At 38.4% G+C, this 14560-nt stretch overlaps 1 protein-coding gene across 2 annotated transcripts; it reads right to left on the bottom strand.

The window, feature by feature from the left end:
* Positions 1 to 695: 695 nt before the first annotated feature.
* LOC117796453 (olfactory receptor 6C4) lies at positions 696 to 1765 on the bottom strand. Of its 2 annotated transcripts, XM_034644306.1 has the most exons (2): positions 851 to 1765; positions 696 to 713 (listed from the first exon to the last, which is right to left on the bottom strand). In XM_034644306.1, the coding sequence occupies exons 1-2, from the start codon at positions 1763 to 1765 to the stop codon at positions 696 to 698; spliced, it is 933 nt and encodes a 310-aa protein (XP_034500197.1). The 2 variants fall into 2 exon arrangements, with proteins under 2 accessions (XP_034500197.1, XP_034500198.1); XM_034644307.1 differs by lacking the exon at positions 696 to 713 and having other exon boundaries at positions 839 to 1765.
* Positions 1766 to 14560: the final 12795 nt, after the last annotated feature.

Below are 14560 nucleotides of genomic sequence, written 5' to 3'. Positions count from 1 at the left end.
AAAGAAATCTCCAGGAACTACAAAAGAGAGTGGGAGATCTCAGCCATTAACCTAAAAAGATCCCAGCTAGAAAAGCAACAATAGATCCTGTGTAGAAGTAGGAGGCTTTTAACCTTGGCTCTAGAACGTCTTCTAACCACAACTTCTAGAAAATGTAAGTTAATAAATCTTGGGGGTTTTCACCTCATTTGAAGAGAAGTGGACTAAATGTATAGCCTTTTAATTTTCCTTTAGGGAAGGATGAAATTTGTAATGGCTACAATTGAAAGATGAATGATAAAGGGGAGGAGAATCAAAATTATTGACAATTTGTCCAAAGCATAGTCTCCAGGGCTCCATGAGGAAGAACAATGCCAATGCCGGATTTCCTTCAAAATAATGCTGATAATATAACTTCCTTTCTTAAAACTTCTCTGGACTCACCAATGTCAACTGAAAGATGAAACTCCATAGTCTGTAATTAAAAAATACCTTCATCATGGCCTCTCTGTCTCACTCTAAATGCTTATCTTTCCACTCTTCTAAATAAGCAATATGTTTGCCTCTGAAATTTCAAGTCATTTCTGGAAAATAGTTAATTTCCTCCAACTGTTCTTTTTATGGATTCTCATTTTTCCTCCTTAATAACACTTAACTATGTTCTTTTATTTTTTGTAAACTTACTACATGAATTTACAGTTTAACACCTTCCTGTCTTAGTAGGCTACAGATTCCTTAACTTAGGACATATGTCATTCATATATTTATCCTCAAGGGCCAGTTCAGCATTTGAAACATAGTAGACACTCAATACACATTTAGTAAGTGAAATCTATTTTTCATGGAAATGTATTGTCTTTTAAAGCTTCACAATCTTTTTGATGGTGTCCTGGAATGCTTGCTTCACTTGCTGATTTCTTAGAGTGTAAATGAAGGGGTTTAACAAGGGAGTAATTGAGGTAATGAGCACAGCTATTCCTTTGTTGAAAGCACCTTCTTCTTTTGCAGAAGGATTGATGTACATAAACATGCAGCTTCCATAAGAGAGGGAGACGACAATCATGTGGGAGGAACAAGTGGAAAAAGCCTTTGTCCTTTGCTGGGCAGAAGGGATCCTCAAAATGGTCCTGATAATGAATGTGTAAGAAAATGTCACCAGCACCAGAGTAACCACCAGAGTCACAACTGCCAGGAAGATGACCATCACTTCTAGGAGGTTTGTGTCTGAGCAGGCCAGCTCCAGAAGGGGCCCATAGTCACAGTAATAGTGATTCAGAACATTGGAGGCACAGAAATCCACCTGGCTCATCAGGATGATTGGGGGTAAGATAGCTAGGAATCCTCCCAGCCAGGAGCAGAACACGAGTTGTATGCAGACCCTGTTGCTCATGATGGTCAGGTAATGCAGGGGTTTGCAGATGGCAACATAGCGGTCATAGGACATAGAAGCCAAGAGGTAAAACTCTGTTGCCCCAAGGAATATAGCAAAAAAATATTGAATCAAGCATCCAGCAAAACTGATGACTTTATTTCCTGTTGTCACGCTGGTCAGAAATCTGGGAATAAAAATGGATGTGAAGGAAATTTCTAAGAAGGAGAAATTCCGGAGGAAGAAATACATGGGGGTCTGGAGGTGAGGGTCTATTACAGTGAGAATGATGATAGTCAGATTTCCTAGGACACTTATCACGTAGGTGAGGAACAGAAAGATGCATATCACAACCTGGACCTCAGGTTGATTGGTGAAGCCCAACAGAATAAACTCAGTAAACGTCCTGTTTTTCATTATTGACCTTTTGGAGATCTAAAGGAAAGAGGTGAATGATGAAAACTCACATTTCTTAGGGTAGGAGACACAAAGCTGATCCTAATGAGTCATGCCATATATTACTCTCCATGCAGTTGACCTAAACCAGCATCGCATTGCCCTGGACTTGGCTCCATGGAAGCCCAATCATCTTCTATGTGAATGACCTCATTTCTAAAGTGTTTTTAATTTCCCAAGTTGATATATTCCCGGACACTTACCAGACTCTATTACAGAATAATTACTCAAATTTTTTTCAGAAGAGTAACATTTTGAACCTATCCTTTAATCCCGAAATGTTTACGAAATCCAAAATGTTTAAATCCAAAATGTTTACGAAATGTTTTCCTCTGACTCTGTTAATTTCTCATACTTCTGTGCTTTTGGTGGAACTATTTCTATCAGATTCTGTTTTCTGTGCTTCCCTTTCCCCTGCTTGTGCTCTTCCCCCTTCCCTGCAGTATTTGACGTTTCACTGGTTGTCTGCCATAGATCCTCATCTCCATTATTGTCCAAACCTCTGACTCCCTTGTTTCAGCAACCATTAGGACAGTCTTCACATGGATATGGTTGAAGGTTTTGATACATGAGTGATTTTTTTCCTGCACCCCCATTTCTTTGGAAGCATAAATTTGTAATAGATCTTTAAGATCTTTGGTTCAGTATGATCTCATATTGTACTGTGAGCATTTTTGACTACATGAACAAGGCACTGGTATCCATAAATCATAATAATTAGCATTTTCTTATGTTTTTCTGCTGTGTTCAAAGTCTTGTAGGTAGATTTGGGATAGATCTCTGAGAATAGAGATTTTGAAATAGCCACAGGCAGCACCTCAGAGTGGATTTTGCTCAAAGTCTAAAGTGTCCTCAATGGCAAATTAAGGATGACAGTTTATCATGCCTCAAACGTTCTTGTTCTCTATTCTTGGCATGTAGAAACCAGGAAAAGGGACATTCATGTTTCTGACAAGAAGAGTCCTTTGTAGATAAATCTGTAATCCCCAAGGAAGGAAGCTTTGGCCGTGGTGTCCTTCGTGCATTTTTCAATTTTTCTGATTCATAGGCTAAGAGAATAGAAAAGGTCCCTCTAATTAACATGAATATGGGTTAGAAAAAAATCATATCTTCAGAATCGTTTTTGTCAGTCTCCCCATTATTCCACACAGCTGTTGGCAGCATGAGGTGATATTAAACTTTGACCTGGATTCTCCTTCAGCCCCCCTTCCCTGTTTGTACTAACCTGTGGTCTTTGGCAAGTACTGCATTTTCATCCCGATTTTCACAATTGGTTGACTTCATGATCCACATTTATAGAATAATAACATCAGTGACTTTAAAAACATACAGTGCTCACATCCTTGACAATCTGAATGACTGCGGTGGGATGTTTGCCTGTTCCTAAGAGGTAAATAAAAAGTGAGATGGGCCATGTGAGTCTCTGAGTAGTATCAAATTTAAGATGTTGTCTGTTGGCTTCCCATCAACATTCTACCCATCTGTCTATCTCCCTTTGTTGTAAGCGTCATTAGCCATAGATGACCATATTTACTTATTTTAAGAAATTGAATTATAATTGAAATACAATATTACATTAATTTCAGGTGTGCAGCATAGTGATTTGATACTTCTATGCATTATGAAATGGTCACCAAAATCGGTCTAGTTATTATCTGCCACCATAAAAGTTATCACAGCATTACTGATTATCACTTATGCTGTACATTATATCCCTGTGATTTATTTATTTTATAACTGAAGTTTTTACCTCGTAATCCCCTTCACCTATTTTGCTTCTCTCCCCCCAGTTCTTCCCCACTCTGGTAACCATCAGTTCATTCTTTTTATTTTTATTTATTTTTAAATTTTTTATTATGTTATCTTAGTCACCATATAGTACAGCCTTAGCTTTTGATGCAATGTTCCATGATTCATTGTTTGCATATAACACCCAGTAGTCCATGCAATATGTGCCCTCCTTAATACCCATCACCGGCCTATCCCAACCCCCCACCCCCCTCCCCTCTGAAGTCCTCAGTTTGTTTCCCAGAGTCCATAGTCTCTCATGGTTCATTCCCCCTTCTGTTTACCCCCCCTTCATTCTTCCCTTCCTCCTCCTACCGATCTTCCTGCTATTTCTTATGTTCCATAAATGAGTGAAACCATATGATAATTGTCTTTCTCTGCTTGATGTATTTCACTTAGCATAATCTCGTCCAGTCCTGTCCATGTTGCTGCAAATGTTGGGAAATCGTTCTTTCCCATCAGTTCATTCTTGTATCTATGAGTCTGTTTCTTGTTTTGTTTTGTGGGTTTGTTTCTTAGATTCCACATGTAAACTTTGTAATCTTCTCTTAATGAAAGTACCCAAGTGTGTGGGGCTTACCTAGGAAGTGTATTACCTTCCATTCTATGAATCCAAACCAGAATCCAATCATAGTTCCAGAGCGACACAGTCCTTCACATATATAATAAAAAAGAAAAACAAATAAACAGATAATCCCCATCCCAGCAATGATAGAATCAGAGAAGTGGACTTTGATAGACGGACAATCCTTAATATTTTTGTTCTAAGGGAGATTATGTTGAAGGCAGGGTTTGGGCTTCTCTGCAGTCTCTGTGTTAGGCAGAGTGACACAGGGTTTATCTGCTCTTTTGAGAACAGGCCCATGGGGATCAATTTCCTGAAGAAGCTAAACATGCCCTGTGGAATTAGGTTTAAAAGCTTCACATGAATCTCAATTGTTGACAACTTTGAGAACAAGTTGTAAACTTATGGCTGAGGAGAGAAGGTCCAGAGAGACCATGATATGGGTTCCATGAGAGAATGTGTCACAGACATGAGGTTTGTAAAGTTAAGAGCAATGGAGCAAGATCCCTGGGGATTGGTGTGGCTGGTCTACTCATTCTTCCTATTATCTTTCCCTTTAATAATGCAGTTTGGCCAGTGCTCAAACCTGAAGTAAATGAATTCACTTCACAGTGAATTACCATAGCCTTAATGCTGTCATAGCCTCCATTAAGATCTGCATACCTAATTTTATTAAAATTAATAGGAATCAGCAACTGGAAAATATTTTGCCGTTATAGATTTGGCTGATATGTTCTATTCTATGAGTACTTCTTTACCTTTGAAGGAATGATAGATTTTCACTCACCTCCCCATGGGATATTTGGGGAGCCTTGCCAATGCTGATACCTTTATAGAACTTAGCTATGTTCAACTTATTCTAAGAACATAGGTATGACATTATATCAATAACATCCTCCTGGAAGGTAATTCAAACTTTCCAATCAGGTAGGCCATTGCATCCTGCAAAATTCAGGCACTGCTCTTTCAGTAAAATCTCTGGACATTACTTGTTAGCCCAGGAATGATCCATATCTAATCCAGTAAGGAACCAACTCTTCACTGACATCAGCAGTTACTACTTTACATTAGACTAGGTAGGAGAAGGAAGGGAAGAATGAAGGGAGGGAGCAAACAGAAGGGGGAACGAACCATGAGGGACTGTGGACTCTGGGAAACAAACAGGGCTTCAGAGGGGAGGGGACTGGGGGATTGGGATAGGCTGGCAATGGGTATTAAGGAGGGCACATATTGTATGGTGCAGTGGGTGTTATACACAAATAATGAATCATGGACTATTGCATCAAATACTGGGGATATACTGTATGGTGACTATATAACAGAATAAAGATTAATAAATAAAAAAACAAAAAAAATAAAGTAGACTCAATATTTACTGTGTTTATTTAGGTTTCAGAGGTGATATCTTCTTCATGTACAAATTTTATTTAAATTCATTGTACTGTTACTCACAATTGGCTCACTTTGAATGGGCCATCCAATGACAAAAGGCTCTAGAGTCTGTCTAAATTGCAGTAAAATAGAAACTCCCATTGGTGCTCCCCCAGAAGTTCCTTCACTGTAGAGGATTCAACAACATCTTTGCATTCCTTCTAGAGTTTCCAGATCCGCCACAGTGGCCCTAAATTGTTCATGGTCTTCTAGGGCATGAAGCTGTGTTCCTTGGCTGAATCAACACACCATTAGGATGGCAACAGTTGGTTGTATGGTGGGCTCTTCCTGAGATGAATGCTTTCACAGGTCCTGAGCTTGTGATTCCCTGAGCCCAGTTGCCCATTGTGCCTTTGGTCATTGAGGCAGTACTCCATAAACTTGGCATGGCCATAGAGGCCTCATTAGGAAAAGGAAAATGCTGCTTATGGAGCCAAACTGGGCTTTCGGTTATATCCCACCTGTAGGTTATCAGTTCTTTGCTAGATGCAATAGTGCCTAGAGGTCACCCCTCTCTCATATCCATTGGCTACCTAGGGACCCCACTGGGATTAACAGAATGATAGGAAAGGGAGTTTGTAGTTGGTATAGGTGTCAGCAGCACTGTCATGCATGATAGAGTATACTGAAGAGCTGCTGCATTCCATTTCCTAACTGGAACATCCCTAATCAAGGATGGGAACCATGAGTCAGCAGTTATCTTAGCACTAGAGGGAGTCCTGGCCAACACTTGGTCCCTTCTGCACCTTTTTATAGACCCTAGGTCTTTGTCAATGGTATGGTCATCTGGTCTAATGGCAGCAACAACAATTCCTTATCTAAGGTGTTCCTGCCTCTCTGTTGGGGAAAAGAACTTTGGGAATTTCTTGCCTCCCAGAAACCCAAAATACAAATACAAATCAAGGCCACAAATATTCTCCACGTACAAGAATTCAGTTTTCAGGGGCTCATTGCAATGCACAAGCAGATAAATTGGCTTTGATTTCTGAGACATATATTGGCACAGCCTCAGATCTGATCTAACTTTGGACTAGTGGGCCTGTGAAATATCAGGCCACAGTTCTCTGCCCTGAGGTCCTGAGAAGAATGAAAGGGACTATCCTCCTCAGCTATGAATAACGTAGTGACTAACTCATGTAAAGTATGTGGGAAAATGTATCACCGTCTATATAGTTGATGAGGCTCATTTCCCTGGGGACTATCCATTAACCAATGGCAAATAGATTTTATGGGGTCACTGACTTCCTCCACAGAGGATACTTACTATTCTCTGACCATGTTGGACATTTTAGGAGGGAATATTACTCATCTGTCGTTCTAGACATGCTATCATTTAAGCCATAACACGGGCTTCAGTAAGACACTTCTTATTCCCTTCGGGGTTCCAGACATTACTGATAATGATCTAGGCATTTACTTCATTTCTCAAAATACACAATGCTGGGCCCTTGAAAAGGCATTCAGTTAAACTCCCCAGCTTTTCCTCCCCACCCCCTTTAACATCCTCAAGCTGCAGGCCTTATAGAGTGCTGTAAAGTCTTCCTTAAAGAAACCTTGCTGAATTACGGAAAAGTACGTGGTCTGCTCACTGACTCTCACTGCCATCAGCAACCTTAGTTATGCTCAACCTCTGACACTTAGGACCCCTTGCTTTGTCCTGATCACAGGGCTTACTTACTTACCTCTCTATACAAGATGTTTCTGTCAAAAGACTCACTTGTGTTAGGCCTTTGGTTTCATTTTATATACCCCACTCATATCCCACTCCCAGGCCTTCTTCCTCATATCACTTGTATTCTTTGTACTTTTTTGTGCAACAGAATTTCCCTCAGTCTCAACACCAGGGTGCTCTTTTCCTGCTAATTGTGCTCATTTTGCTCAGGATCCTGGGAGTCACAGGCATTGCCTCAGGGACATGCAACGCCCCTGCTGAAACTTACCTTATTAACGCCAACCAGGATATCTAAGATTTCTTTTCTTTTCTTTTTTTCTTTTCTTTTCTTTTCTTTTTTCTTTTCTTTTTTTTTTTTTTAGTTTAAACTCAATTAGCCAACATACAGTACATCATCAGTTTTTGATGTAGTGATCAGTGATTCATTAGTTGCACATAACACCCAGTGTTCATCAGATCATGTGCCCTCCTTAATGCCCATCACTGTTACCCCATGCCTTCACCCCTTCCCTTCTTCAACCCTGCAGAGTCAAGAGTCTCTCATGTTTTGTCTCCCTCTCTGATTTCTTCCCATTCAGTTTTTCCTCCTTTCCCCTATGATTCTCTGCACTACTCCACATATGAGTGAAACCATATAATAATTGTCTTTTTCTGATTGACTTGTTTCACTTAGCATAATGCTCCAGTTCCATCCATGTTGATGCAAATGGTAGGTGTTCACCTTTCTGATTTATCCATTAATCTGTTGAAGGACATATTGTCTCCTTCCACAGTTTGGCTATTGTGGACATTGCTGCTGTGAACACTGGGGTGCATGTGCCCCTTCTTTTCACTACCTCTGTATCTTTGGGGTAAATACCCAGTAGTGCAATTGCTGGGTCATAGGGTAGCTCTATTTTTAACTGCTTGAGGAACCTCCATACTGTTTTCCAGAGTGTCTGTACCAGCTTGCATTCCCACCAAGAGTGTAAGAGGGTTCCCCCTTCTCCACATCTTTGCCAACATTTGTTGTTCCTTGTCTTGTTAATTTTAGCACTTTAACTGGTATCAGGTGGGTTTCATCGTGGTTTTGATTTGAATTTCCCTGATGGCAAGTAATGTGGAGCATTTTTTCAGCCATTTGTATGTCTTCTTTGGAGAAGTGTCTGTTCAAGATAAAAATCTTCTGCAGAGCAAAGGAAACAGTCAACAGAACTAAAAGGCAAGCTACAGAATGGGAGAAGATATTTGCAAATGATATAACACATGAAGGGGTGGTATCCAAGATCTATAAAGAATTTATCTAAGATAACTTCTAAACATGTGCAATAGCATTGTACTGCATTGTATGAATTTATCATTAAAATTATTTGTCCATTTTACTAGGATAGAAATTCAGATTGTTTCCATTTCAGGGAAATTTTGTACGTGCTGCAGTGAGCATTTTTGTATATGCACGCTACAGTGTATGTAGAGAAGTTTGTTCCAGAAATATACCCAGGTTATTTAGAAGTGTGTTTAAAAATTTTCATGCATATTAGTATTTGCTGTTTATATTTTTCATATTGATTTCTGGCTTAATTATACTGTGGACAGAGAATAAATCCATATTTCCAATCTTTTGAGATTTCTTGAGATTTGCATTCTGGTTCTTGTGATTATAAAAAAAGTCCTGTCTGTTTTTTTGTTTTTTATTTGTTTGTTCTTGGGAAGAAAGTGAATTCCGAATTTGTTGGTTGCAGTGCATTTTCTATATTTTCACTAAGTCCAGATTTTAATCTTGTGCCTTAAATCTGTATATTTTTGGTAGTGTCCTACTATTGATTTTATGACTAAAAAATCCCACCGTGATATTACATTTAACTATATACGTTTACCAATTTTTACTTTGTTAATTTTGAGGCCTAGTTGTTAGGTGCACAAAAAATTATCAAAATCTATAGTTACTTAGTATCTTTACCCTCCTTTCAGTCATTAAAGGGAATGTAGGGCTTATCTCCATTTCATATCTCTTAAGTAGTGTGTCATTTTTATTTTATATCTTTATGCTCTATGTTTTGTTAAAACCCCATAATATATAACTATTACTGATTTTGCAGATGTTCACTTAGATTTACCTGCGTATCTACATTTTTTACTTGTTATCCATTCTTTCTTTCATGTGATTTCTTCCATTTTAGACTCTAATACAGAGAGATGCCTCAGAGAGATCCTGTGTATCTTTTACCGGTTTCCCAAGATAGGAGCATCTTGCAAAACTATAGTATAACCAGGATATTGACATTTTAATCCATTGACCTTTTTTCACTTGTTATAGCCTGGTTCTTCTCCTGGCAAGTATTTTAATTTTTTTTATATATGAAAATCTCTTTATTTCATCTTATTTCTAAAATAAATCTGTTATTTAAATTTAACAAGCATAAGAAAAGTACACAAAAAAGAAGTGTATAGATTGAGGAAATATCACATCTAAATAATTAGCACCCCAAAATTTAATTGTGATGTGTCTCAGTGTGCATTTCTTTGGCTCTATTTTATTTGAAATCTGATCAGCTACTTGAATCTGCAGGTTTATGTGGTTTTTTTCCTCAAATTTAGGAAGTTTTCAGTAATTATTTCTTGGAATCCTTTTTCAGCTCTACCCTCTTCTTTCCTTCTGGGACTCCAATTTTATCAATGTTAGTTCTTTTCTAATTGTCCCATGGATGCCTGAGATTTTGTTCATTTAAAAAAAATGTATTTAGTCTCTGTCGTTCCAGTTGAGTAAATTCTACTAATCTGTTTTTAAGTTTACTGATTCTGTCTTCAGTCGTCTTTATTAATGGGGTCATTCAGTGAGTTTTCAAAATTTCTGTTATTGTATTTTTAAGTCTTATAATCTCTTTTTAATTCCTTTTTATAACTTCCTTTGTAAGATTTTCTATTTTTTCATTTATTTAAGGAGAATCCACAGTTGTACTGAAGCATTTTTATGACAGTTGCTTTAAAATCCTTGTGAGATAATCCCAAAATTTGATTCCTCCTAATGTTGGCATCTATTGATTGTCCTTTCTCATTGAGGTTTTTGTATTTCTGGTTCTGTATGTGGTTGCAATTTTTTACTGTTTTCTTGATATTTTGGAAACTTTATTATAATATTCTGAATCCTGTGTAATATATTTTTTTAGCAGCCGGTCTCTTTGTTGAGGTGTAGCACAAGGCCAAGTGAGTGTTTATTTTGGTCTCTTGCTCAGGCCTGCCAACACCATCCTGGCAAAAGTGGAGCAGTCTACCCATGCTGCCCCATTGCAGATCGGTGGGTGCAAGTACAACTTCTTTCTCGGCCCTGATTTCATCTGAAAGTAAGGCACCGATTCACACTGTCTTTTTGCCTTTTAGTAGGGATGTGCACTCAGCAGGGAAGGGCAAGCAGAGATCTGACTCAGTCCATTTTGTTGCGGCAGCATCGGGCTTCCCAGTTCCCTGATAGTCTTTGCTGGCCAGGGGAAGTGGGTGAGTGGGGGGCCAGCTGGCCCACCTCACTCCACTCTGTACCACATCATGATGACAGGTAGAGGTGGAGGGCCAGTTCTCCACTGCACCCTGCTCACACAGGGCAGGGGAAGCGGAATACACACTACCTCTACTTCACACAACATCATGTTGCCTTGTTAATGCCAGATGGGAGTGGAGGGTCAGCTCGCACTGCCGCACCTACACTGCAGAGGACCAGAGTGCTGCCTAGCCCTATTTTGCATTGCCTCATTCAGTCTTGTTGCTCCCAGTGGGTGTGGAGTTTTAGTTCCCCATTGGACTCCATGACAGTAAGGGTGAAAGAAAGTAGAAGGAAGCTCCAAATAACACCACCTCCAGGTGGGAGTGGAGGCTGGCTCATCACTGGATCTGGCTGGTCCTGCCTTGCAGGGGGAATTGAAGCATTGACTGTTTCCACTGGATGAGAATGAAAGATCAGCTCCCTACTCAGTTCACTGATGGTACCCTGGTTGGCAGATCAGAGAGTGAGCTGCTTTCATGGAGCAGGGAATGGAAGATCTGCTCCCCTCTTGGCCCTGCTGACATCACTTGGTGGAGGAATTAGAGAGCCACCTGCTACAACCAGCTATCTCCTCCGGCCCAGCAATATTGCTTTGTGGGGGAAATCAGATCAGTGCCACTTACTCATGCAGACTCCAAGATAAGCTCCCTATCTGGTTCCCCTGAAGCTGCAGAGGATGGGGTGTGCATTTTTTCTGTTGATGTTTGGCTGGAGTAGAGCAGCTATTCCCCAAAGATTCTCCACCTTTTTCCTAGTCCTTTGGTTAGGAGAAACAGGCCTTTTTTGGAGTTTTTATATTTTTGTGCCTGTTGGTTGTTCTGGGTTGAAAGCTTCTGAAGTTCCCTGTCTGGGATATATGGGAGGCAAGAGAAAACCCAGGGGTTTCACTGTCATGTTCTTCCTCCATTCTTGAGGTCCCTAGGTAGTCTTCTTTTTCTTTTGTCTTTCAGAATCTTCTTATGCTTGTTTGTTGTGTTATCTCTAGGTTTTTTTAGTTGTAAGATCTGCAAGGAACTCTTCTTCATCTTTGTTGGAAACAGAAACAAATTTTACTTTTTAAGGATATCTTAATTGAGTATAGATTCTAAGGTGGCAGTTTATTTGTTTATTCATTTTTGTGTACTTATTTATTTATACTGAGGTATGATGGACATGCAAAAATGCTGTATGTATTTAATGTATCCATCTTGATGAATTTGAAATATATACTCCTGAAAATGTCATCATAAACCATGCCATAAACTTAACTATTGTCTCTAAAAGTATCCTCTTTCCCTCCTTTTCCCCCTTGTGGTAAGAATATTTAACATAAGATATACTGTCGTAACAAATTTTTAAGTATCGTTAACTATAGGTAGTGTACTACCTATATTCTCCTAGTTCTCATCTAGGACTCACATCTGAAACCATGTACCGTTTGACAAACACTCTCCCAATTCTCCCTCCTCCAAGACCCTGGCAACCACCATTCTACTCTCTGTGTCTATTAATTCAGTTTTTTTTTAGATTCCACATCTAAGAGAGATCAAACAGTATTTGTCTTTGTGTGACTTAACACATATCATATATTTATATAAATACATATACCAATACCAAAATCAGTCATCATTTATTTCAGCATTACTTTACAGAAATTGCATAAAGACATTACTTTCAGGAGGAATTAGCCTTTTCCCACTTAAAGAACTACCCCTTGCCATATCTAATTTATAAAGGTAAATATTAACATCGACAGAAGCTCTTGTTGGAAGTTTGTCAAGGCACAGTGCTCAAAAATTCCTGAATTTAATGAATGATGCCAAGCATGCCTATCCTAGAATAATTTGCCAAAAACATTTCTTGGCTCTTGCTCTGCATAAAAATGGTCTCTCTTATACTCAGCACAAATTGAACATGTTTCCACAATTTGCTATATCAAATGTTGTGTTGTTTAATTTCCATCTGAGATTTTTTTTCCTGCCAGAAATACATCCTTTATTAATGCTTATAATCTGGGCTTTCAGATCTCAAAGTATTTATTTTTTGTCTGAAAAGTCTTTGTTTTGCTTTCATTCCTTTGTTTTTGAAATGAACTTTTAAACTTAATTATGACATATATAAGAAAAATGCTGAAAATGTATTTAATTATTTAAAAGTGAACTTGCCACATAGATAAATAGAACTTACTAACACCTTGAAAGTTTCCCATTTCCTTAAACAAATGATTACAGTCTCTATCTTCCCCAAAGGTAATCCATATCCTGACTTATAACACCATTGATTAATCTTTCCTAAGCACTTTACAAATGGAATTTTTTTTAAAGATTTTATTTATTTATTCAACAGAGACAGACACAGCCAGCTAGAGAGGGAACACAAGCAGGGGGAGTGGGAGAGGAAGAAGCAGGCTCATAGCGGAGGAGCCTGACGTGGGGCTCGATCCCAGAACGCCGGGATCACGCCCTGAGCCGAAGGCAGATGCTTAATGACTGAGCCACCCAGGCGCCCCTACAAATGGAATTTTATGTATTCTTTTGTGTTTGGTTCCACTGAACATTATAATTGCGAGATTAATATATGCTTTTGCATGTGGCAGTAATGTACTTATTTTCATTGCTATAGAGTACTCCATTGTATGGATTCATCCATCATAAGTGTATTAACCACTTGAATATTCTCTTTTGTGAAGAACTGTTCAAATATCCTGCCTGTTGTTTTAGAGTCATCTGTCTTCTTAGTGATTTGTAAACATTTAAAATATAGTCTGTCCATGAGACCTACGTAAGTTGTATATTTTGCATGTATTCTCCCTCTCTCTGGGTTGCTTTTTACTCTAACGTTTCTTGATGATTGAACTTGTCAAGTTGTAAATTGACATATTTATAAAGTAGTCCAACTTACCAGGCTTTTCTTTTATAATTTGTGTTTTTCTTTTGTTTTCAGTTTGAAAAATATTCTTTATCCCAAGATCATGAAGATATTCTCCTAGTTCTCATCTAGATGCTTTTCTTTTTTTTTCCTTCACATTTTTTACTTTCAAGGTTATTTATTAAGGAGACTGCACTGAAGTGTTATAATTAGTTAATTATCATACTCTGTTTTCCGGAGATATAGTCATCAATATCAAAGCAGCAGGTGAGTATATTCTAGAAGGGAATAAGTCAGTGCATACAACTTCAGATATTATTTCTTTTTTCAAAACAATTTTATTGAAGTATAATTGATACATAAAAACTGTACGTATTTAATGTATACAATTTGATGTATTTGAACATAGGCACATATCCATACTATCACCACAATCAAGGTAAAAACATATCCATCACTTCCAAAAGTTTCCTCATGCCCCTTTCGGTTTTTGAAAAATGTGGTTAAATGCTCACTTAACAGGAAACCTACCCTCTTAATAATTTTTTAAGTGCATAATACAGTATTGTTAACTACAGGCATTATGATGTAGGGCAGATCTCTAGAGCTTATTCATTTGCATAAATGAAAATTCATACCCCTAAGCAACAACTCCCATATCCCCACGCCCTAAACCCTGGTAAGCACCATTGTATTCTCTACTTCTATGAGTTTGATTATTTAGTTACCTCACATAAATGAGATTACACAGTATTTGTCCTTCTGTGACTGGCTTATTTCACTTAGGGTAATATCCTCCAGGTTCATCCATGTTGTCCCATATGGCAGGATTTCCTTATTATTATTATTTCAAATTTTTATTTAAATTCCAGTTAGTTTTTATACAGTGCAATACTGGTTTCAGGAGTAGAATTCATGATTCATCACTTACCTACAACA

This window comes from Ailuropoda melanoleuca, chromosome 15 (genome assembly GCF_002007445.2).
Source record: "Ailuropoda melanoleuca isolate Jingjing chromosome 15, ASM200744v2, whole genome shotgun sequence".
Lineage (NCBI taxonomy): Eukaryota > Metazoa > Chordata > Mammalia > Carnivora > Ursidae > Ailuropoda > Ailuropoda melanoleuca.
This window is presented reverse-complemented; position numbering and strand designations above follow the sequence as displayed.